Source organism: Nomascus leucogenys, chromosome 2 (genome assembly GCF_006542625.1).
Source record: "Nomascus leucogenys isolate Asia chromosome 2, Asia_NLE_v1, whole genome shotgun sequence".
NCBI lineage: Eukaryota > Metazoa > Chordata > Mammalia > Primates > Hylobatidae > Nomascus > Nomascus leucogenys.
Genome location: NC_044382.1, coordinates 123580215 through 123605947, shown reverse-complemented (window position 1 = coordinate 123605947; position 25733 = coordinate 123580215). Strand labels below are relative to the sequence as shown.

General features: G+C 38.6%; 2 protein-coding genes across 3 annotated transcripts; one reads left to right on the top strand and one right to left on the bottom strand.

Moving 5' to 3' along the window:
* Positions 1 to 1372: 1372 nt before the first annotated feature.
* On the top strand, positions 1373 to 14054 carry TMED7 (transmembrane p24 trafficking protein 7). 2 transcript variants are annotated; one of them, XM_030817940.1, is made up of 3 exons: positions 1373 to 1959; positions 6910 to 7155; positions 11116 to 14054. In XM_030817940.1, exons 1-3 carry the CDS (start codon positions 1768 to 1770, stop codon positions 11350 to 11352), a joined length of 675 nt encoding a protein of 224 aa, XP_030673800.1. In that variant the 5' UTR covers positions 1373 to 1767; the 3' UTR covers positions 11353 to 14054. The 2 variants fall into 2 exon arrangements, with proteins under 2 accessions (XP_030673800.1, XP_030673808.1); XM_030817948.1 differs by lacking the exon at positions 11116 to 14054 and adding an exon at positions 10697 to 10729 and having other exon boundaries at positions 1377 to 1959.
* A 7474-nt stretch (positions 14055 to 21528) lies between these two features.
* On the bottom strand, positions 21529 to 22916 carry LOC115837225 (translation initiation factor IF-2-like). The gene is made up of 3 exons (XM_030822091.1): positions 22788 to 22916; positions 22057 to 22675; positions 21529 to 21716 (listed from the first exon to the last, which is right to left on the bottom strand). Exons 1-3 carry the CDS (start codon positions 22914 to 22916, stop codon positions 21529 to 21531), a joined length of 936 nt encoding a protein of 311 aa, XP_030677951.1.
* Between the last annotated feature and the right edge of the window lie 2817 nt (positions 22917 to 25733).

Here is a 25733-nt window from a genome sequence, read left to right as displayed (position 1 = left end):
CTAGTGGTATGTAATGTATTGCACTGTGATTTTAATCTTATTCATTCATCCTTTTTTGTCTGTTTGTATTGCCATTTTATGTATGAAGAAACTTAGGTTTATTTAGAAGACCAATGTTACTTGTCCCAGGTCACAGAATTAGTAAATAGAACCCATGTTTTCTATTTTCGAATTCAGATTTCTTCCCACTCACCAACACAAATAATGCTTCGGTTTCTGGCCCATTTCTCAGGAAGGCTCAACGTCCCCCGATCCCTTCCCAATAACTAAGAATCTTGACTTCAAATCTTCTCCCCTCATTTCCCCACTGTGGAGGCTTTGGGCACTTCAGGCGGCTGGAGGACTGCACAGCAGCCCTGCATCTCCCTCCCTTCATACCCCACTACCCACCCACCCCCACTCTCACCCTCTCACTTCCCTGTCTGACTGCTTCCTATCTGCCTCTATTTCCTTTTTATAAAACCCTCTACTCATCTTCTGCTGACTAGACCCTCATCTAATCATTTAAAAAGGAATAATATCTAATTCGTGTGTATAATGCAAGAGAAAATGTATAATGCACTATAAGAATCACCTGTTAGCTGCTATTATTACCTATTAATACTATTACTTTTTAAGCACTTCAACACAAACCAGTGGTGTGATCATAGGCAGTTACTCAATGTTTTTCATCCTCAATTTTCTCATCAGTGAAAAGGCATAATACCTACCTTATGAGGTTGTTTGAAGGATGGAATGACATAATATATGTAATGTGCTCAGCACAGTGCTTTATGATAAGGCGTGCTCAAAGACGTTTAATTTACTTAACAAAAGTTCATCTAGTGCTTGCTATGTACCAACCACTTCTAGGTACTTTTTCCAAATATTGGTACTTTGTAATAATTCTCTATGGTAGGTGTTATTATCTCCATTCTACAGATACAGACTGAGGCAGAGAATTTAAGCAAGTGGCCGGACGTCACACAGGCAGTACGTGGCAAAGCAGGGATTAAGCACTCCTGCAGTCTGCTCTTAGAATTCGCGCTCCTTGCCCAGCTGCTTCCCCCAAATATTTATTATTATGAGAAAACTCTGCAAATTGCAAAGTGCTCTATCACCAAAGATTAGCACCTTAGGGCAAAATGAGCCCTTTACCACTCCCTAGATGGTCCCCAGCGCTAAGTTCCCAGCGGAGGTTGCAGTGAGCGCAGATCGCGCCACTGCACTCCAGCCTGGGTGACCAGGGCGAGACTCTTGTCTCAAAAAAAAAAAAAAAAAAAAAAGCCAGTGATTGGAGCGTAATTACCCTCGCCAACCGCCTGTAACCACGGCGGCCGCCACGCCCCGTGTCCTGGCCTCGCCCCTCTCCGCCCACGACTCTGGCCCCGCCCCTCGTCCCAGGCTGCCACGGAGGCAGAGCCAACGCCTCGCGGGCTTCCACGTACGCACTCCAACGCCTGTCCCCGGAGGAGAACACATCCGGGTCACAGGAGCCGGTGTCTCAGGCTCCGCCCCTTCCCCCCCCCCCCCCGTCAAAGGCTAATCCCCACTTCCGACCCTCTCAGGCCTTTTCCGCTTCTTTTTCACTGACCCAGGTGCGCCCCTTTGCGTCCCTCACGGGAATCCGGAGGGTCGCTCTGATCCCGAATCTCCCACAGGCGTGAACCTGCTCTGCGGTGTATCTTTGCGGGGCGGCCTGCGCTGAGGCCTGCCGCGCGCGGTGCGTCCGCGCAGACCCGACCGTGCGTCTCGCAGCTCGGTTGAGGCCGCCGCCGTCTTCTCGGGATGCCGCGGCCGGGGTCTGCGCAGCGCTGGGCGTCCGTCGCGGGCCGTTGGGGGTGCAGGCTGCTCGCGCTGCTGCTACTGGTGCCTGGACCTGGCGGCGCCTCTGAGATCACCTTCGAGCTTCCTGACAACGCCAAGCAGTGCTTCTACGAGGACATCGCTCAGGGCACCAAGTGCACCCTGGAGTTCCAGGTATCAGGGGCCTAGCAGTCCCTGGGCCCCAACTCACGGCTCCAGGATTGGGCGTGCAACTTTCCTGTCCGTGTTTCCCCATTCTTAGTCTAATTCAAAAATCGCTTCTAGGTAGCTGATGCCCAGCGTTTGACTTTCCTCTAATAAACCTTGGGTGAGAGATCTTAAGACTGGATATTAAAATATATGAATTCCAGAAATGCTCACTTTAGCATTTCTTTCCATTATCATTTTTAAGGCCTATTGAACTTTCTTCCTTAAAAGATTCCCTTAAAGAAAATCATTTATACTCTATAGTACCCAGTGTCAACCCCTCTACTCTTTAATCCGCACCTCCAATTTAATTGGATTTGAAGTGCTGCCAATGTCTTAACTTCATTGCTTTTCAGTTTTACCAATATTAGGACTGTTGGTTAATGCGGTCCCTGTCATTGGAAGAGCTCCATTACAGGTTGAACGGCCATTTGCCAAGAGTGTTGTAGAAAGAATTGCTGTAATAAATGAGAGGCCCTTTCTGATCTTTGGGATTATGTAAAAAAGAAACTTTAACAGAATGTGGTTTCTTCGGTTGGTTAGAACAGTCTTTACTGAGTTTCAATTTTGTTCGGTAGGCGCATTTAACATTTGGGTAGCTATTGAATACTAGGTGCCAGTGATACAGAAGTGGTCGAAACAGATAGGGTCACTGCCATCATTCATGATTCCCCTCTCACCCTACTTTTCCTAACTGGTGTCTGCTCATTCATCAGAACTGTGCCTTAAGAGCAGTAAGTAGGATCCATGAAGGAAGGCTTCCTTTGGAAAATTATTTTAAGCTGAACTTTAAAGGATGAGGTATAAACACCTTGGTAAGGGAGGAGGGGGAATAGCCTGTGGTTGTAGTGAACACTGAGAATTTCAGGGCCATAGAGAGAGGTCCAGTATGGTTAGGAATAAGGAGCCAGAGCAAGGGGGTCAGCAGGGGCAAGCCAGATAGTGTCTTGCTGACCATGTTAAGGATTTGTTTTTCCTGAAGGTGCAGGAAGCCATCAGAGGGTTATAAGCAGTTCAGTGATATGGCCAGAATATTCTTGGTGGCTGCATTAATAATAAATTGTGCAGGTAGAGAAGTGGTGGTAAGATGTTGCAGAGTGGATGTGGAAGGCTGATTAGGAGGTTATTTTGGTGGTCTAGACAAGAAATGATAGTGGCTTAGAGTAGGGTGATAGCAGTGGAGTAAATGAAAAGTGAAAGGATTGGAGAGAAAGTAGTAAGCAGAATCAACAGGACTTGGTGATGATTTGGCTATAGTGGGTTAGGGAGGGGAGGCCAAGGATGACCCTTAGGCTTACTTACCTTCATGGATTAGCACCAGGGGACAGAAAAGAACATAGCAGGAATTGTGATAAAATGTATAAGCCAACATTTTCTTTGTTTGAATTTAATAAACATTTCCTGTATTTTTGTGTATGCAGACTCAGTGATTAGTGCTAAGGATACTACTACAATGACTAACAAATTAGCATCTGTTATGTGTAGACAGTATGTTAAGCATTTCAGGTGTGTTCTCAGGAAAGCCCGATATGAAATTGTTATAGCTCTTACTCTTTTTTACTGATGAAACTGAGGTTTAGATAGGCTAAGATCCAAGGGCATAAAACTTAGAAGTAGCTAAATCAGTAATGCAGTCCGAAGTTAAATTCTTAACCACTTTATTATACTACTTCCCAGAGACTGACTTTGACCTGAGAGAGCTTACGTAGACATATATAGTCATAAAATGTTAAATGCAACAATAAAGGTATACACTAGGTATAGTGCTGGCAGAAGACAGAAGGATCATCGGGGGACATTTAGCTGAGGAGCTGATGTTAGAGCTGAGTCTGCAAGATAAGTAGCTGTTGCTCTACAAGGCGGCAGAGGAGAGAAGAAGGGGCCCTGGGCAGATATGTTCATGACAGTTTCAGCAGGCCTGAAATTAGCCTGAGCTATATTGCTAACATTTGTGCATAGCATTGAAATACACCAAATAATAATAGTTTTGTGACTATAGTTATATCTATTAATAGTCACAAAATGATTATTATTAGCTTTAATATAAAGCTATTATAATAGCTTTGTGACTGTGAGTCCAAGGACCTTGGGGGCAGTTTGTACCAGTTTGTCAACATTATTTATTGGTAACAGTGAGACTGATGATTTGCTCCTGGTCTTGATGAGACCACACCCCCAACCCAGAGCTCTGTTGTTGAGACTAGCTCCGTAGCAGGAATATGCCTTTGTGACCAGCAAAATATTTTAAAATGCAATCAAGACTCCATTTTGGGTTCCTTGGTTCCAGGGTGTTTTCTTTGCACACTTGGGTGGTTCCAGATCTGAGAGAATATATGTCTGGCCACAGACCTAACAGAGGGAAGACAAAGGAGCCCACACCTGACTTTTTCAGATCTCTTGCAGTGAGACAGCCTTTGGCTGTGATGTTTTATATTCTTTTCCTTTTGGGACTCTTTTCAGTCCCAAGTTAAATTCTTAACCACTTTATTATACTACCTCCCAGAGACTGACTCTGATCTCAGAGAGCTTACATAGACATATATAGTCACATAATGTTATAAACTGTAGATTTATAACATTATAACCTGCAGTAATAAACTGTAGATTTGCAAACACTGTCATTTTGATCCCCGTGATTCTTCTTTAGCAAACCCTGTTGAACTGCACTGTCAGTGCAGATGTAAAGCAAAGACTTGTTCAGAGAATTTCTGGTAGTCTGGTATTTTAGGAACATAGAACGAGTAAGGGTGTGAATAAAAGAGGTTCTGAAGCTACTTGGGAGGAAGAACAGGTGAATAGTATACCATTGTTAACAGGTTTAGATTTTTCTGCAGACCACAGGTAATTATCAAAAAGTGTTTAAGTGATTGCTCAATGGGAAATGAGGAAAGATGGGGAGATTGGCACCCCTCCTTCCCAGGGAATATTCGGCATCATGTTAGGAGAAGGGCAGCTACCTGCATCTAGTAGGTAGAGACCAGGTATGCTGCTTAAAGTGTCACAGTGCACAGGACCGTACAGCCTCCTACAATACAGAATTATTCAGCTCAGAATGGGAATAATGCTGAGGTTGAGAAACCCTGAGTTAGAGGGAGAAGATACTGGGTAGTGGGAAGACCTTTTAGGAAGTTGTGGCAGTAGTCCTGTCTGGATTGTGGTTTAGGAATGCGATGAATTTGAGAGGGGCAAAAAGATTGAGAGATTTGTGTGATCATATGGATAGATAGGGACACTTAGTTTGAGATGATCCTCAGTTTCAATAGTAGATGATTGGACAGGTTTGAAGGATACTATTAAGTGAGATTACTTGTTTTAAGTTTGGTGGAAGAGAAGTGATGTGATGATAAGTTCTGGTCCTATTCAGTTTGTATGTATGTGTTTGATTATTCAGAATGCAATGGTCAAGTATGTATAATTCACTATAGCAAAATGAAGTTATTATTTTCACCTGGAGAAAAAGTTACTTTTTGTTGAGGATGGGGATTGGTAAATCCCCAATTGATAAGACACTTTCATATCAAAACATTTTATCTGTATATTAACATTTACATATTTTTACAGTTTCGTAAGTGCATAATTATTTTCATGTGATTATCAAAATGATCTGTAACACAGTTCGTTAGTCATCCTCTCTCTTAAGTGAGAAAAGGTCACACAGGTCACAGATCCTTCTTTTAAATCCAGAGTTTGACGTAGAACGTCAGTATGCTAACTAAGAGAGTTCAAGGTTGAAAATAACAATTTTGTGCTGCCCAATCACATGGTGGTTTGGGAACCCTTCAACCCAATGTCTCTTCCTCATCATCTCTTTTACAAGTGTATACGTTCACTCTTTCTTCACCTCTCTCCAATCCCTCTTTCTTCCTACTCAGTTCTTTCTCATGTAAGGAAGCCTTTCTCTTTAATCCTTTCTCCCTTTTGTCTCTTACAATACTTATCCAGTTACCAGAGGAAAAATCTCTCCCTCCTCTGTTTGTACAACCCAAATGGCTGGAATTGTAACTGATTAAGCATAAGCCCTTGAAAGTAGTTCCACAGTTCTGTTCAGACTCATATCATCTACCTCCAGGCTTCCATTCAGCATGTTTGTCATTAGTACTGGCTTCCTAGATAAACAGACTTGCTGTCCTTCATGTTATTTTGTTTTTGCTTTAATCACAAGAGTTTCAACAATATTTTGTTTAATCAGTTATGCGTCTCTCCTGAAAACGTGGTTGTAAATGATTATATACTTTTAGAGTAGCCCACTCCATTACTCAACTTATAGTGTAGTTCAAAACAAAATGTATTTCAAATTCCATATAACTGACTGTAAAAGAACTTAATAAACACAATCTAATTTGGCAGTAAAATGAGCTTAAGTTCTACGATAGAAGTATAAATGGGGTGTTATCCTAAGGATTGGCCTACCTTATTACTTCACTGTGTGTGTGCTTCGATGATGCTAATAGGAAAGTGGGTGAGAAAATTTTCAGAAATATTGCAGGCAGTAAGCTTAGAGGTTAAGAATATGACTTTGGAGTTCAAGTTCTGCCTTCCCACTTAACTAGATGAATAGTCTTGAATAGGTTGCTTATTTAACATCAGTTTTTCAGTCTGTCAAATGGAAGGAAAAAAAGTATATTGTAGGGTTGCTGGGAGAATTAAGTGATCTAATAGATCTACATTAATTAGCACAGTTGTCTGGCTAGTTCAAAGTGCTTAAAAGTTGGAGGAAACTTGTTCAGTTTCTGTAAAGTTTAGTTGAAGTAAAATCTCCCAAGTTCTATCCGCTGGTGAAAATTAAAAAATGTAAAATTGTCTGTGATAGTAAAAGTCCTTTGCCCATTACCTTATTGCCATTTTAATAGGAAATCTGATTAAATCTGATTAATTTTTCAAACTTTTCACAGTGATTTTTTTTTTAATCTCTTACAGGTGATTACTGGTGGTCACTATGATGTAGATTGTCGATTAGAAGATCCTGATGGTAAAGTGTTATACAAAGAGATGAAGAAACAGTATGATAGTTTTACGTTCACAGCCTCCAAAAATGGGACATACAAATTTTGCTTCAGCAATGAATTTTCTACTTTCACACATAAAACTGTATATTTTGATTTTCAAGTTGGAGAAGACCCACCTTTGTTTCCTAGTGAGAACCGAGTCAGTGCTCTTACCCAGGTAAATAAAAAAATCAGCAATATAATGTTGGTATATTTAAAAGGAGGAAAAAAGCATAATTTAATATCATGCACCAACTGATGAGCATGGAATTTTGAGACTGACAGCCTTTAAAATCTATCTTAATTCTTACATGTAGGCATTTCACAGAGAACTTCAGACTTTTATAGTGAAAAATAATGTTGAAAGATTTTATGAACTTTTAATTGTAAAGAGAAAGAAGCATTAAAATAAGGAGGAATATCACTAAGGTAGAAACATCAGTGCTAAAAGAAGTTTGGGAAGGCTGAGCAGTGTTCCAATCTTCTGAAGCATTTTCTTTAATCCCTGAAGGAATGTTGCCGTCATACTCAGGAGGCTGGTGTAACTGGAAGCAAAATGATGCCTAAATTAGTAGATAAATAATACCATATGATAGCCTTTAATAGCATTACTTAGTGTTACTCAAGCTGCTGTAACAGTAACTTGTGCTGTAACTTTAGGTGAAATATTGAAGATTAATGGTAAGTCATCTCACAAAAATAGTTACAAAAGCTAAATTCAGATTTATTTTGGAGAAATAGAGAAAGCGTAAAAAATTTAAATCCAGTGAACAGCTATTGCTTAGGTGATGAGGACTGTTTTATTTCTAGTTCAAATACAGCAAAATCCAAAATGCTTCAAAATCCAAAACTTTTAGCTCCAACCTGATGCCACAAGTGGAAGATTGTACATCTGATCTCATGACACATCATTGAAAATATCATATACAGTTGCCTTAAGGCTGCATGTATAAGGCATATATGAAACGTAAATGAATGTCATGTCTAGACCTGGGTTCCATCACAAAGATATCTCATTATGTATTTGTAGACTTTCCAAAATCAGAAAAAATCTGAAATTCAAAGCATTTCTGGTCCCAAACATTTTGGATAAGGGATACTCAACCTGTATGGGCTTAGATCATATCTAAAAGTTACTCAATTAGGCATGAAAAAGAATTATTTACCACTTATTCATTAAAATCTTAAACTGGTATTTTAGTGTTCCCAGGTTCTATTTAGTCTCTTGGCCAAAGTCATGGTGAAAGAGACAGCTTTAAGAATGTGTAAAAGCCTTAATTCATAAACCTGTTGTTAGAATTAGCAAGATATATTCAAATACTCTTAATTTTAGAAATGTTCTCTTTATTTTAAGGTCTTGTGTGAAAGACACCTTTCTTTGTAAAATGATATTTCTTTGGGGCCATTACCTTAACCTGTATCCATTCCTTCATGAATTTTAACTTGTATAAGGTGGCTTGTTCTAAAAACCTAAGTGGGTAAACAGAAGAAATGAATGGTAATAAAGCAGTTAGTATCATAGCCGTCTTTATCCATGCTACATTTTTTAATTTTTCTCAGTCTTATTTTTCTACTTTCAAAAAGATAATGTATCATATAATAGGGGTAGTTATAAAGCAACTTTTTATACTACAAAATTGAAAATTACCGGCTAGTAATGCAGAGTAAATGGTAAGAGTTTTACTCTCACCATTTTTTACCTGTTGATAAAATGATGGATTTAGAGTAGGCAATGATCACCAGTCACTACTAAAACCATTAAGTAAAAGGCTGATGGGGAACTTTATACTGAGCGGATCAGACTGAATGATCATTCACAAATGGAGAGATAACTAGACATTATGTGCCTTATGATAACATGCAGTAAGAAGTACACAACACTGACTACTAGACGTTCCCACCCAGAACATTGCACCTGAATTCCATCAAGTCTCTAGCTCCAAATGCCAGTTTACAAGAAATACAGAGGATAAAGGAATAGCATGGGAATGCAATCAACAAAATCCAGGAAGTGGGAAATGCCACAAGATAGGGGTAGACGGCAAGGAAAAAAGAAAAAACAAGGAAGAAAGCCTAAAGATTAACGAAGACTTACATCAGCCAAATGATTGTGTTAACCTTACTGGGATTCTTATTTGAAAACCAATTTTGAAACAATAGGGGAAATTTGAACACTATTTCCTGACTTTAAGGAACTGTTTTAAATTATTTCATGTGTTATAATACTATTGGGGTTATGTTTTTAAAAAGTGTTATCTTTTAGAAATAAAGTATAAAAGTATTTGTCGCTGAAGTGATAAAATATCTGAGATTTGCTTTAAAAATAATCGGGGAAAATACGTGGGGAATGTAGATGAAGCAAGATTAGCCATGTGTTAATCTTTGTTGACATGGTGGGGGTTCATTGTACTTTTCTCAATACTTTTGAATATGTATGGAAGTTTTCACTGTAAAAGTTTTTTAAAAATCACATCTCTGGCCAGGCATGGTGGCTTACGCCTGTAATCCCAGCACTTTGGGAGGCTGAGGTGGGCAGATCATGAGGTCAGTAGTTCAAGACCAGCCTGACCAACATGGTAAAACCCTGTTTCTACTAAAAATATAAAAATTAGCTGGGTGTGGTGGAGTGCACCTGTAATCCCAGCTACTCAGAAGGCTGAGGCAGGAGAATCGCTTGAACCTGGGAGGTGGAAGTTCCAGTGAACCAAGATCGCACCATTGCACTCCAGCCTGGGTGACAGAGCGAGACTCCATCTCAAAAAAAAAAAAAGTCACATCTCAAAAGTTGTAGAATGCATGTAGTTTAATTTCTGTGATTTTCTCTAATTCAGTAGTTCTTAACCCATACCCCATGGACAGGCTTCAAGGAGTTCCTAAACATTCTGCATTTGTGTCAACTCCTTGCCTTTATGTGTACTTTCCAGGTGAAGAATCCTTGGGCAATATGCCATTTTGAGAATACACAGAAAGCAAAGAAATGCTAGAAGAACATCTCTCTGTAGCTCCTCATCACAAATTAGGAATCATTTTACCACAGTTTTGCAAATTTTTCATTCCTAGGGGCCCAAACAAAGCAAGGACAACAAAAATATTTGAGCCTTCTAATAGGTTAATGCAGTTTGTTGGCCTCATAATTTCTTACATTTTTTAAAAGTACTTTTAATAGAATATTTTAATAATTATTCCTTTCATACTTACTTTGGCAGAACTTTATTAAACATTATTTTCTAATTTCTATATTCCTTAACTAAAATTGAAACAAACTTAGATTTGTTTTTAAAACTCTTAATACAGGCTTGTTGCATAAAATAATAATAAAACATGTATTTTACCACTAGGATTAAGTTTGCAGCAGTAGAAAAATATTAAACCATGGTATACAAAAAAACTAGTCATTTAAGCTTTCTCAAAACAGATGGTATAATAAATGTATAAAAAGGCAAGCTGTTATCAGCTAAAGGCTCACAAATTGATTACACAGTGAAACTGAAACTTGCATCCTGTTGGGAACATACATATTGGTTTAGTTGACTGGCATGAGGTAAAAGGCTGATTTAACAAATAGATAAATGTAAAAAAAAAAAAGTCATTCCTATTCTGATATATCCCTTTCGGATTTAAAAGTTACTAACAATTTTGATGTTGTGGCTGTTTTAAACATAGTTCAAAGAGCTTTGACTAATTCAGCTTTTTTTTTGTACTATGCTTTATTTTTATAGATATTTGGACTTTGACTTATATTCTCATTATGGGTGAGCTCACTGCCATTCTCTTCCTCCTAATTCTTCTTTAAAGAACTTGGGCTGGAAATTCTGTAGTCACCAACCTTAGCTGATAAGTATTTCTGCTATTGTTAGCTTAGTGTTCCATCTGCCCCCTTACTGATACCATGGCTGTGACATCTCAGTTGGGGAAAACAGCTGCTTCATGAGATCTCTAGCCTTAACAGTTGTCCTAGTGAAAATGAGCAGGGGGGTTTCATTGCAAGGACAACTGGCATAAATGTATGAATGAATGCCAGATTAGTAGCATGTTAGTCAGAAGAGGAATTGAGATCAAATTGAAAGAAAAGCTGAATATGATAGATGAAGTCTACAGAAAGTATCACACATACTGACTGAAAACTATTTCTCTGCAGATGGAATCTGCCTGTGTTTCAATTCATGAAGCTCTGAAGTCTGTCATCGATTATCAGACTCATTTCCGTTTAAGAGAAGCTCAAGGCCGAAGCCGAGCAGAGGATCTAAATACAAGAGTGGCCTATTGGTCAGTAGGAGAAGCCCTCATTCTTCTGGTGGTTAGCATAGGGCAGGTATTTCTTTTGAAAAGCTTTTTCTCAGATAAAAGAACCACCACAACTCGTGTTGGATCATAACTACGTTTTGAGAATTGATGCACCATTGCCACTGTAATATTGCTGTCCTCTAATTAATTTTAGGTACTGAAGAACTTAATATTGGCAACATTTTTAAAACCTTACTCATACACTTGTTGGGAGGGATGTACAATGCATATTCCCAAACTGTGGAAAGGACACCTTTTTTTATTTGTAAAGGTGGAAAAACTTTGGAACTCATTTTGGGCTATTCATGTTACATATTCAGCACCAATGATCTACTCTGTTCTCGGTTGTTTATATCTACTCTTCGCACACTAAACTTTGGTATTTTGATTCCTTTTAACCATTTAAGACTACTTTTCTTATAGGTAGTTGATATTTTAAAAACCTTAGATTTAATGTCTACATGTGTTAGGGAGGAAAAAAATTGCCTTTTAATTGTTAATAAGAAAACCAAATGTGATGAACTGTAGCCCAAGCCCTATTCTGCACTGTTCAGTTTTATGGAGGAAAAATAAATCTACCATAGGAATGTTAGTTAATATTGATACATCATGGTAAAATTTATTTCTCACTAGCTTAGAAAATGTCAGACTTTTGTTTTTGGGGTTTATGATTTATAACCAGCTATACTATTTTTTCATAAAGGCATTTGTAGCACACAGAAAACAGTAGTTTCAGTAGCATAAAAGAGTTTATACAGGCCTTAAATATCAGACTGTTTGTAACAGGTAGAAATATTACAGAATAATTTAAGACACTATAATGGGGGCAAATGAAATAGGAAAATTTTTAGTGAGTTACCCGTACTCATTACATTTTCAGTGCTTTTACAAAGAAAAAAGGTGATATGTTTAATTTTAACATTTTAATTGGCTGGCTTTTGCCCTTATATGACTTTAATGTCTGAGTCATTCCCAGCTTAAATTAACAATTGTTAGTATTAGTGTCACACATAAGTGCCATACATTTTATCCTCATGGGCGTGATGCACTGAAAAGTTAGTTGCTCTCCTTTTTTCTTTTTTTTTGTCTTGCATATTTTATTTCTGTAGTTTCTAGTTAGCTACCCTGAAGTGATTTAAAAATTTAGAATGCAATGTGTTTCTTATTTGGTAATCTTCATTGACTTTTCTTTATTTAATGAGTATTAAATAGTGCATATTCTGTAGACTATAGGGTTTACATTGTGTTTGCATCTTATAACTTGTATAGATTGAGCTGATTGAAATAAGATTTTGTTCCAAGTATTATCTGATAGAATACAAGATGATTCAAAATTATATAGATATTTAAAGCTTTTCTGCTTTTTTTTTTTTTAATTGCAACTGCTTTTCTGCCATGCCTCTCTTCCCTACCCAAAAGTGATGAGTTCTGAACAAGACAAGACTGTCATATTGTAGAGACTTTGATATGTGATACCATAGAATACTGATTGGATAGCCATCCTAGTCACTTACCAGTACTGACTAGAAGTTAACTCTTAATTCTAAGCTATCTTAAAATGCATATATATACTTCTTGCATGGAAGAGCAAAACAAATTCAAGTTGTCATGCTTGATAATTTCAGATGCCGCAGTATAGCAAAGGGTGAACATGTTTTCAACCCTTTTTTAAAGATATTTGAAGACCAGCTACTCCTTAATATTTATCAATGGATTAAGAAGTTTAAGATTTTGCGGATTTATCAATTTGGGTTTTTGTACTGAAGTTGTCTTGCGGCTTTGTAAGTGTCCCTTTATATTTAAATTTGAAAGTTTTAAGCACTTATGTTAATGTGATTGATCAGCATGGGCATATGTAAAATGTCCTTTTCTGGTTGCCTCTCTATGCTATTATGTTCAGATACTTATAATTAAACAGTAAGTTATAGACTTGCTGAGTTTGGCATAGATAGTGTACTCATTTAATCTGTGCCTCTCAAAACTTCAGAATATTAGCATATTACCACAAATAATTTTTGGTGAAACTATTGAGATATTAAAATTTTTGAAATCACTACTGTTACCCGTTATAGAAAATAGTGTGGGCTTAGTCTAGTCTCTGTGTAACTGGTTACGTTTTGATGGTTGTCTATACTCAACTGGATATGTATATGTAAATTAGCAAATACATACCTATCCAGACATAAATGCTAAGTAACATTTTTTTTCTTCCTCCAACTACATAATTTGTAGCTCATCATTTTTCCTTAATCCTTTCCTAACTTGTTGCAGCAGTTTGAATTTCCCAAATATTTATGTTTGGACATAATGGCTCAGAATACATATTTGAACATCATAGTTGTATATATTTTTAAAGTAGAATAAATAATGGAAAGCAACTTGATATACAAGTTTATACTAAAATTTCAACTGTGTGAAGATACGTTTTAAGGTATTACTTTGCTAATAATCTACACATTCTTTTTTCTATTAAAGAAACAAATGGTTTGTGGTTCACAGCTTTCATCCAAGCTTGGTGATAATCAATTTTGAAAATACAGTGGACTGAAAAGCAAATTTACTCTTTCGAAGATTTCATTTAAATCTCTGTACTATGCATTTTTGTTTCAGTTTGTAAATGTGTAACATTTATAGTTAAATAGGACAAAGCAGGCCCTATGACTATTGTTTTCAAAAAATTAAATTAATATATAAATAATTCAGAGGGGTTTTTCATTTACTTTTGAAAAGAAATTTAACAGGATCGCACCTATCAATTTCTTGTAGAATAAAAAAAATCTTTCAACAAACTGACTTCAGTTGTTTCTGTCAGGATTTAAATCTTTCTAAAGCTCCTTATAAACTTAAAGCCTGGAGTACAGTTCTGTAATGAGAGTGATTATTTATTTGGTATTTTATTAAAATATCTGAGCGACTGTCCAAGAAAGAAGGTGAAAGAGAAATACCACGTGTGTACTGCCTAATTTGTAACCTTCTCTTTGCATTCCTTACTGAAAGTTTGTGTAGGTGAAAAGCAGTTAAATCATCAGTTGCTCTAAAGAGGTCTTAATTTTTAAGTAAATTACCTTTAGTTTGTATATTACCCAGTTGTATCAATGTTTTTCTTAATAATGTAGTCAGAGGGGACAGTCTGGTTCCTGGGCACAATTCTCCGAAAACAGCAGGGAAATAACTATAAGTATAGGTTAACATTTATTGAATGCCTACCTTGTGCTAGGTGCTGTGCTGAGTATTTGTATTGACACATTTAATCTTTGCAATGATTCTATGAAATAAAGGTATTATTTCCATTTTACAGATGAGGAAAGTGAGGAATAGAGGGGTTAAGAAGTCTCATATCACATAGTATATTAGCAGAGTTTGAATATGAACCATAGCAGTCTGGCTCCAGAGCCCTCTTTCTCAAGCACTATGCAATACTGCCTTACAAAAAACCAATTAAGGATAGATCTCTGAAGGCTTAGCTATCTTGATTTCATTACAGCTCAGTAGCGGTTCAGTGCTTTGGCTTTGGAGTCACAGTCAAGTTCAAGTCATGGTTGTGTGACTTTGGATTTTATTAACTATATATTTCTGTTTTCCATCTGCTGCTAAGGTGATGCCATCTGGTATAATGAGAATGAAATGAGATGTTTATTAAACACTGAGGATCAGTGCCTAGCATATACAAGCACTTAGTAATTATATTTTTATCATTAGTCTAATTCTGGTCTCTTGATCTTTCTTTAGTTCCTAAAGTCCTTACTGTGGTTTCTATTCATGTGGCTCTTACATGAACAATACATAACACAAATATGATAGTGTTCGAATGTCTGTCATGCACATAATGGTCTGCTAGAAATTTCAAAAATGAATAAGACCGGCTGGGCGCAGTGGCTCATGCCTGTAATCCCAGCACTGTTGGAGGTCAAGGCGGGCAGATCACCTGAGGTCAGGTGTTCAAGACCAGCCTGGCCAACATGGTGAAACCCTGTCTCTACTAAAAATACAAAAAATTGGGCATGGTGGCGCATGCCTGTAATCTCAGCTACTCGGGAGGCTGAGACAGGAGAATCACTTGAACCTGGGAGGTGGAGGTTGCAGTGAGCCGAGACTGCACCACTGCAGTCCAGCCTGGGCGATAGAGCAGGACTCAGTGTCAAAAAAAAAAAAAAAAAAAAGAATAAGACAGTCTGACCTCCAGGAACATAACCTAGATGGTGTAGATAGGATAGCTGTATGAGCAACTAATGTTACACAGGTAATGAAGCAGAGTGGACTCGAAGGGTGCTAGAGGAAGAAGAGAATATATAGGTCCAAAGACTTATTTTTAGGGAGTTTTACGTTATCTCCCCACAGCGGAAGCCCTGGTTATATGACTATGCCAGTAATTGAGTGGTTTAATCTCCAGTTTAGGGATATGGGTATTAACCAGTCCCTGTTGCTACAGATTGAAAGACATATTCTTTAATTTTGTTAACAATAAAGGTGATGTTTGATCTCCTGAGTAACTTCTCCATCTCAGGAGTTTCCAAATTCTGGAGGAAAATACAAGGATGTTATCCTATTTTTATCATTAGGAATCAGCTTCCTTGCTGAAATTTAGATACAAAAGTGACACTGGTCTGGCATACTCTGTTTTTAGTGCTGGATCATTTAGATTCGTAATGATCACTACTATCTTGAAAAGGCAACAGCATAAGAATTTGATTAATAATGGTTCAAAGAACAAAGTCTACCCAGAATTTCATCATTCTTTTTGGTGTATTTCAGTTATTTTTTATAGATATTTGTGTATCGTTTAAAGAAATCGGTGTTGTACTGTCTATAACAAATTTTTACACTTTTACATTTGTGAAATCTATCATATAGAAGAGAGCATTCAGCATGTACAATTTAATGAGAAATAAAGTTATAAGACAGATACTCATATACCCAATGCTCAGGTTAAGAAATGTACATTGCCAATACCTTAGAAAGCTCCTATGTATCCTTTCCTGGTCAGTTTCCTGAATCACCCCGAGAGAGAACCAATATTCTGCTTGTAATGCAAATAATCTTTTCTTTGTATTTTCACCAATTAAGTATACTAGTTCTCACACTTTTTAAAACATAATTTCTAAACCATCATAAAGTGATCCTTTTATAAATACAAAATCATGTACTTGAATGTATTGGCACTGTCAGATTACTATCAGCATTTCTAAATGTTTATGCATGCTTGCTCACTTCATGTGCTTATCTCTCCATCAGCTAATGACAATTGATCAATATGGGATCAATATGGGACCACACTTCGAGTAGTACTGATGTCTACATTCGTTAAAAATAGTCTAAACAGGTAGAAGTAAACATTAATAAAATTTAATAAAGTATTAAATTCTATTTAATAAATAGAAATGTCACTTTTTTATGACTTGTTGAACATCTAATGCCATCCCTGATGATGCATATGGCTATAGTTTTTGTTACTGTGTTTATTATTAACATACCACCACTATGTATTTCTTCCATGAAGATATTTGGATGATTCCACCTTTTTTGCTATTTTGAACAAAGCCACTATGAACATTCTTATATATATGTCAGGTTGTACATGTGTATGATCTCTTGAGAATACATCCAGCAATGGAATTGGTGGATCATAGGATATGTATATCTTCAAATTAACTAGGTGATACCTAACTTTTCCAAAGTAATTAACCAGTGCTTTCACCAGCAGCATTAAAAGATTCCACATTTGGTATTGTTAGACTTTAAAAATGGAAAATCTAGGCTTGTAATGGTACCTCGTTGCTTAATTTGCATTTCCATGAGGTTAATGAGGTAAACCTGTGGTCATTTGTTACCCAGCATAGAAAACTAACACAAGAGATAAAGGAGCATTTGGATGGAAATCTATAGCTTTAAATATGTAAATCAGAATAGAAAGTTGAAAATTTGAGGAGCTAACCATCCACTACAATAATATGACAAATTAACATAGAAAAGAAAAAGCTGAAATCAATAAAATAGAAAAAATAACAAAGAAGAAAAACAAAAATTAATTTCCATGAGACTCATTTCCATGAGTCTCAATATCTAGCATTTTAGTTATTCACTAACTGCAAAGTTTTTTATTTCATTATCATTACTACTTTGTTCCATAGATATTATTTGGAACTATAATTTCCAAACATGAATATTTAAGTTTTCCTTTATTGTTGATTTTTAACATAATTGAATTGTGATCAGAGGATATATTCTCTATATGATTTAAATTCTTTGAAATGTAACTGTTAACAGTTGCTTCATGGCATAATAAGTGGCTGGTTTTTATTAATTTTAGGGTGCTTGAAAAGAAAGTTCTACAGTTATTTATGTTCATTAATCATTTTAGTCATGTTCATTAATTTTCAAGTCTTCAGTATCCTTGGTGATGATTTTTTTGTTTTTGGTATATATCTCTTGATTTACTAAGAGAATTGTGTTAAAATGTAGCTAGCATGATTTTAGATGTGTCTGTGTGATTCTTTCAATTTCTCTATTTTTCTATTTTGTATTGGGATACCAATGTGTAATTGTTATATTTTCCAGGTTAATTGAAAGAAGCTTTATCATTACAAAATTATCTTTATTTCCACTAATAAATTTTGCCTTAAAATTAATTTTATTTGATATTGATGTAGCTATACCAGCTTTTGTTTGGCTAGCACTTGTGTCCTATATCATTTTCCACAGTTTTACTTTCAGCCTTTATGTATACTTAGTTTTTAGAGGTGTCTTGTTTATATCATATTGTTGTTACTATTACTATGTGTCCTATCTGTTCTATGTTCCTTTTTCTCTACTCTTTTTTTTTTTTGATAGTTTTGTTTTTGTTACTCCTTTTTTTCCTCTACCTATTAGATTGGACATTGTATATATTTCTGTTCATGGTTATTCTAGAAATTTCATTATGCGTCTCTGACTTATCAGCGCCTAAACTTGCCCAGACTTCTGGGCAGTGCAGTAGCCTTAGAACACTTTAATTCCATTTACTTTCCTCCCAGCTTATATATGTGGTTGTCACATATGTTGTATCTCTTTAAATGTAAGTTATTACTATTGTTTTATATAGTTAATATTGACTTAGATTTACCCACAAATTTGCCACCTTTCTTACTCTCCATTCCTTGCTGTGTCTTTGAGCTTCCATCTGGAGTAATTTTTCTTTTGCCTGAGTATATGTTTAGAATTTACTTTGGTGCAGATCACCTGGTGGCACATTTACTTTGTTCTTGTTTTTTGAAATGTCGTTATTTTGCCTTTTTGAAGGACTTTTTTTTTCCCCCTTGAAATGGATGGTTATCTGGAAAGGTAAAGATAACTTTCCCTTGTATTCTGACTTCCACTGTTACTGGGAAGAAGTCACCTGTCAGTCTTTTGCTCCATTTAGACTAATCCATTTTTTTTTTTCCTCTGGTTGCTTTCAGGATTTTCTCTTCGCAATTATAATTTTTTTTTTGAGTTTCATTATGTTGTATATAAGTGAGGATTTTACTGTATTTTCCCACTTAGGCTTTGTTTGGCATCTTGGATCTGTGGGTTGATATGTCAGTTCTGGAAAATTCTCAACCATCATTGATTTGTTCAAGTTTTGTTTAGAATCTTACATCTGTATCCATGAGAGATGTTGGTCTGTAGTTTTCTGTTTTTGTAATGTCTTTTTTCTGATTAGTATGATACTAATGCTGGCTTAATAGAAGATTTCAGAATTCTATTGAATCCTTTTGAATTTTTTTGAAGAGTATGTGTAGGATTGTTATTATTTCTTCCTTAAATGTTTGGTAGAGTTCACCATTGAAGTCACCTGGACATGAAGTTTTCTTTGTGGGCACATTTTTCACTACACCCTAATTTCTTTGATAGATTTAGGGCTTTTAAAATAATCTGTTTCATCTTGACTGTTTGTCTTTTAAGGATTTTTTCCATTTCATATAAATTGTTGAATTTGCTGGCATAAAGTTCATAATCTTTCCATAGTAACCTTTTAATGACTGGAATGTCATGTCACTTCTCTCATTTCTAATATTAGTAATTTGCATCTGGTCTCTTTTTTCTTGACTTATCTGGCTAGAAGTTTATTGATTTTGAACGTCCCAGTAAAGTATCTTTTGGTTTTATTTCTGGGGGAATAAAGTACCATAATCAAGCTTAGTAATCCTTCTTCTTACCTTCCTCCAGGATTTTGACTAGGTAGGATTCTTTATCTAATGAAGTGACCTAAACCTTCATTTCTACAGAATTGAGCCGTTGATAGGCCTGTCTTTACTGGGTTGCTGCAGTTTTCCACTGACTAGGACTGTTAGCACTAAGAGGCATTCCAGTGAATTTCCTAGTTTCCAGATATAGCCTTCTTGTTTCCATTGTATAACAGAAACACAGTTTTCCTCTGGTAACTGGAATTAGCTACCCTGGCCAGTCCATTGAGCTGCTTTTCTGTTAGTTTAATGGCATGAGGAACCTCAAAAGGCCAAGGCCAGTCTCGGCTCCTAAATCATCAAAACGTGATTCTTTTTCCTGAAGGAAGTGTTCTACTCTTAGACTCTAGAATTTCTAAGCCCACCAAGCCCAACATTTTGGGAATGGGCAGCAAAAATTATTCATGTAGATTCTTAGGTATACTATTGAACAGAAACACTCCTTCCACCCTTTGGCTCTGAGACCCGTGCATCTTGGTAGTGGGGAGGCAACTCTGTATATTGACTGCTTATTAAATTAATACACCACATTCTATAGGACACCACCCTACCTTTTCATGATGTTGCCTCCCAGATATCTCTGTAACTGAGCTCTCATTTTGCCACTCAACTGTTCTATCAAGCTAGCTACTTTAAGAGATAAAGCATGTGTTAAAACCATTGAATTCACTCCATTGCCATAAACTGTGTACCTGGTTGGAAGAAATGTTTCTGGGATTCCTACGCAATGGATAAAACCTTCAGAAATGTCAAGAATATTAGTGCCAGTGGAAACACTGCAGGCAGAGAATGCAGATTCATACCCTAAATGTGAATTATCTTTGTGAAGACAAAGTGCTACCTATTTCTTATGGAAATTGCCCAATGTAACCATCATGTTACCAGGTTGCCAGCAAGTCTCATTGAGAATAATGCCATATTAGGAGCCCAGCCTTGGAAATATAGTCACACTCCACATTGTTGCCAGGTTGGACACTCAGCAGTGATAGTAGCCAAATAGTGTAGGTGAGGAGAAGACCATACTATTGAACCTGTCACTGCTTTGATAGCCACTTGGTACATGGGCCCATTAACCAAGCCCTGGGTTGGCTGGAGAAAAAGACTGACATCTACCAGACAATTCATCTTGTTCCCCTTATTATTGAAAATCTTCTCCACCTGATGCATCCTGTTAGGCACTTAAGTAGGACATGAATAGCTTCACATGCCCTCACCACTCCAAGAGGGTTATCTGTAAGTCTCACTCAGAGATCTTTTACAAATTTTCCATTTTGTTCTTTCCAAGAACCTAAAAGCTGGACAATCCATTAGACACTGCCTGTAAGTCAGTATATTTATCAGTTTGTCGTGTTGTCCCCTCCTTTCTTGAATGTGAATAACCAGGTATGTAGCTAGAAATTGCCCACTAGAAGATTCGCTGTCCCCATTAGCAATGCATGGATCTGAAATTGTCTCACTTCTTTTTTTTTTTTTTTTTTTTTTGAGATGGAGTCTCGCTCTGTCGCCCAGGCTGGAGGGCAGTGGCGCAATCTCGGCTCACTGCAAGCTCCGCCTCCCGGGTTCACGCCATTTTCCTGCCTCAGCCTGCCAAGTAGCTGGGACTACAGGCAGCCGCCACTACGCCCGGCTAATTTTTTGTCTTTTTTAGTAGAGACGGGGTTTCACCGTGTTAGCCAGGATGATCTCCATCTCCTGACCTCGTGATTCGCCCACCTCGGCCTCCCAAAGTGCTGGGATTACAGGCGTGAGCCACCGCGCCCGGCCTGAAAGAAGAATTTTAACAAGCAGGATGAGCATAAAGGCAAAGTGGGGTTGTCAACATCAAGGAAACACAGTGTTGGGAGACAATGGTCGACTTTGTCAATCGCCAAAGAGACTCCCAGGAAAAACGAGGGCAACAAAACTATCAGTTGGATTTAGGAGGCTACTGCTTACCCAAAGAGTTTAGGTAGAATTGCTGGGAGGTGCAGTGGTTGGAGAATCAACTGCGTCAATAATGAATTGTGTTGATACGGTACATAATACGGTATTTCTGACTACATTGGCGGCATTTCACCAAGTAATTACTACCGGAAGTGCCTACCTTCAGTAAGGCATCCTGTTGTTGGATGGGGAAAGAGGAGGAAATAACTCTTAGCTTTACCTGTACTGTGCTTCTGAGACCCAGGTATGGACCTGCACTCCCAATTTACTATCCATGGTGTCATCCGATGTTCAGTAACTGGGTTCTCCTTTGGCAGGGAGTAGGGATTGCCTGAGAGTTAAAAGGGGAGAGGAGATTTCTGAACTGGAGCTGTTAGGTTATGACTAGGATTGGGTGCCTGAGGCAGCATTGGGGCTTTATAACGCTTCTTACGCTTCATTTAACTAATTGCTTTTTTGTTCTCTCGATATTCAGTGGAGTTCCAATCTGTTCGGTTGTGGAGAACGAACCTGAGAAAAGGGATCTTTCTCAGGGTAGTTTTTGGGGGGCAGAGGCTGATGTGCTGCACCCCCTAATCAGGGGTATGGTTGGCTGCAGTAGTCAAGTGAGAGGGCCGCAAAGGGACCGGAAAAGTCGAGACTATCTTAGGGAACCAGGAGAGGCGCTGTACCTCTGAAGGATCTAGGGTTTGTCTGGTCTGTAAGGAGCAAACATGGTGGAATTCCTTTCCAGATTTTTCTGGGCCTCGACGTCTGGCTTTTGGGGTACATGCCAAAAAAAAAAAAAAAAGCGCAGGGAGAGTCCACTAGCCTCGGTGACAGTTCCCCATTGCGGTTTCCCCTCCTCCACCCTTCTTTGCGAGCTCCTTCCTTCTGCCTAGAGTTACCCCGCCACATTAACCCCTGACTCGCAGCTGGACCTCCCCGGCCCGCAGCGCCACGTCCCGGGTGGGGCCCGCCGCGGCCAAGCAGCAGCCCGGCCTCGAGCGGCCCCTCGGGGGCGGCGGGGTTGGCGCCAACAGCAGTCAGGCCTGACGAGCGGCGACCTCCAGGGGTGAGGCCACTGCGAGCGCCCGACTCACGCGCGTCCCGGCTCTGCAAGCGCGGCGGGGAGCAGGGTACTGTGGTCGCGGGGACTGGGTTGCGGCCCGCCGCGTACGGGACGGCCCCAGCCTCTCGACGCCCGGGGCAAGACGCCCACCGCCTGGGCGCGCTCGCTGGGCCAGAAAGGAAGACAGAAAAGCCGCGGGCTGACCGTGGTGGCGCTCGCCTGCAGGCAAGTAAAGGGCGCTAGGGCGGGGGCCGCCGCCGGGGGCGCGGAGTGGGTTGGGGGCCAGGCCGTCAGGGGCGCGGGGTGGGCTGGGGGCCAGGCCGCATGCGCTACCTCCCCAGCCCACCCTACCCGACGGCGCGGGTGCTGGCGCTGCTGTCCCCAGGGGGGCGGGCAGGCCTTTCCTTCACTTGGCTTACTCTGAAGGGAAAATCCACACAGCTGTCTGCCTTTTTGTTTCATTTTGACTACAAAACCCATTTTCGAAAAGACACCTCAGAACCATAAGCAAATAGCCCAGAGTCTTAAATGCTCTAAAGGCTCTGCATGAGCCCCTGCCAGGCACACTGAGCCAGTGCTGGAGGTTTCGGCATGGGTTTTCCTACTTGGCTTTTTGTCCAAAGCTAATTTGGATAAAAATAATTTGACTGGCAGCTGTGAGCTAGTTTTCAGTATATTAGGACCTCTCTAGCTTTCCACGGTAGTAAACTTTTTTTTTTTTAAAGAAAGTATTTTAAAATATTCTCATATTTATTATTATTTTTTAATTTATCCTTTTAATTTTGGAAAGCAAGGGTGAGAAAGGCTATATGATCTGGAGGTAAAAATACACCATTATACAGTGTGGAAGTGTCATCCCCCGAACCCACATTGCACGTCTACAAAGGAGAACTTGTCCTTCTCCAAGTGTTTAGTATTCCTTAGATGAGTGTTTTTCAAACAAGCCTGATGGTAAGACGCATTTGGGACTTTTGTTTAAAATGCATCCCCCCACCTCTAAAGGTTTAATTTGGTAAGCTTGATTTCCAGAATCTGTATTTCTATTTTTTTATTGTTTAATTTAATTTAATTTTATGTTCTGGGATACACGTGCAGGACATGCAGGTTTGTTACATAGATAAACGTGTGCCATGGTGGTTTGCTGCACCTATCAGCCCATCAATCCTTACATTTTAATATTTTGAAGTAGTAGGTTGGTTATAAATGGAGTTAAGCAACTCCACTTTATATCTCATTCAAATGAGAAAATAGATAAGCAGGTATAGAGTATTGACACCAGCATTTGAAGCAAAGTAAATGTGACATGTACGTCTTACTGTATGGAACTTGAAGTATAAACCATGTTTACACTGTTGAATCATGAGCACCTATCTATCTGTTGAGTCATTTGTTCCTTATGCTATTCTTAAAATGTATTTATTTAACAAATATCTGCTGTTAAATCTTTTGTCTTTAATCCCCACTAGACCACACATCCCATTCTAGATGCCGCTCCACTACTTTGCTTCTTTTTATAACAAACAAAAATCCTCTTTGAAAGATTTACCTCTAAGGCTCCATTTTCATTTCCCCTGTTTCTTCCTACCCCCTCTCCTCTGAGGCTTTTTGTCCCCATTACCCCCTATATGGTCCTGACGTTGCCAATGACTGTCTTGTGAAATCCAGTGTCTGTGCACAGTTCTCATCTTTCCTGACCCCTCAGCAACATTTGATCACTCCCTCCTCCTTAATATTCTTTCTTCTTCACTAATGTTCTTCACTAATATTCTTTCTTCACTTGGCTTCCAGGTCACCATATTCTCCTGCATTTCATTCTGCTTCATTGTGTCTCCAGGCTTCCCCACCACTAAATCTTAGTATGCCAGAGAGTTCATTTCTTGGCCATATTTTTCTAGCCATACTTTGTCCCAGGACAATTTGTATCGCAAGCCATATTCCTTGGCTATAAATAATATCTGTCAGCTGATGACTTCCAAAATTTTATTTCTAGCTTTAGTTCTCTTCTGAGCTCCAGATGTGTATGTCCAGCTGTTTACTCAGCATCTCCACTTGGAAGTCTGATAGACATTTAAATTTAGTATCGACAGACAGAACTACTGATGCCACACTCACCAAGTTCTCCCTCTGTTTCCCCTCAGCTCCCTCCCTTGTCTCAATAAACAGCCTCAGTTATTGCCATTCAAGTAGGCCGGAATTCTAGGAATTTACCCTTGACTTCTCTTTTTAGGTCAAACTCCGCATCCAAGCATCCAACAAATTCTGTTGACTCTACCCAAATCTGCCCACCTCTCCCTCCCTCTCTAAGCTAAGCCACAGTCCTCTCCTACCTACATGATTGAGAAGTCTCTGCCTCTGCCCTTGTTCCTCTACAGTCTTTTCCAAACAGCAGTGATTTTTGTCATACGTACTCAGAAGTTTCATTTCCCTTCAAAACCTAGTGGCTTCTCATCAGAATCACAAAAAAAAAAAAAAAAAGGAAAAGAAAAAACAGACTTACAATGGCTTTAAAGCCCTGTGTGATCTAGTCCCTGACTACTTCTCTGAACTCATCTCCTGACTTCCCTCTCGTCCACTCCACTGTAGTAACACTGATTGTGCTGCTGTTGCCTTTGCCTGCAGTTGGTGTCTGCTAGACCATTGCGCACTGTACTCCCTCACTTCTCTGTTAGCATACTGTCTCAGTGGTTACTGTGCTATTTCAGCAAGATCTCTTTTGCGGCTGGGCCTGTGTGGTAGGTTGCTATTAAATACTGAATGCTACTCTCTAGTATTCCATGAAGCTTATGGCACCTTTAAAACATTGTTGGTTGCTTGAGTTCCGTAATATTAAAAATGCACAACCATTTTTCTTTTGAGCCTAATTTTGATAAGATGGACAGCTTGCCTTTAAATTCTGTGTTTTTATAAAATCTCTTCCTGGTTTGGAGATTTGCCCTTTACCATCAGTTTTCATTTTCAGATACACAAAATAGAAGAAAAATATCCAGTTCACTAAAAAGAGTATGTAATAATATTTGGTGGGGGGCAGTTACTTTTTCCCCCTCCCCCCACCAATAGGGGCAGTAGGAAATAGGAAGCAATAATCTAACATTTGGAGACTCTTTGAATGGTACCAGCAACAGGTAGTTTATGGGAAGAAGAAAAATAAAGACACTTGTTCAGAGAATAATATACAAGTTTCTAAGTTCTTCAGTGACTAAGCCAATATCAGAGTTGTCAAGATTTTATAAGATATTATATAAATTGAACTCTTTTTTTTTTTTGAGACAAGGTCTTGCTATGTTGCCCAGGCTGGCC

Excerpts from the sequence above, each read along its gene's own strand:
- TMED7 (XM_030817940.1), top strand. The coding sequence starts at position 1,768 with ATGCCGCGGCCGGGGTCTGCGCAGCGCTGGGCGTCCGTCGCGGGCCGT. Across the intron at positions 1,960-6,909 it reads AGTGCACCCTGGAGTTCCAG|GTGATTACTGGTGGTCACTA; the intron begins GTATCAGGGGCC and ends AATCTCTTACAG. Across the intron at positions 7,156-11,115 it reads GAGTCAGTGCTCTTACCCAG|ATGGAATCTGCCTGTGTTTC; the intron begins GTAAATAAAAAA and ends ATTTCTCTGCAG.
- LOC115837225 (XM_030822091.1), bottom strand. The coding sequence starts at position 22,916 with ATGGGTTTTGTAGTCAAAATGAAACAAAAAGGCAGACAGCTGTGTGGA. Across the intron at positions 22,676-22,787 it reads GCCAGCACCCGCGCCGTCGG|CGCCCTTTACTTGCCTGCAG; the intron begins GTAGGGTGGGCT and ends CCCCCGCCCTAG. Across the intron at positions 21,717-22,056 it reads AAACCCTAGATCCTTCAGAG|GCAATCCCTACTCCCTGCCA; the intron begins GTACAGCGCCTC and ends TTTAACTCTCAG.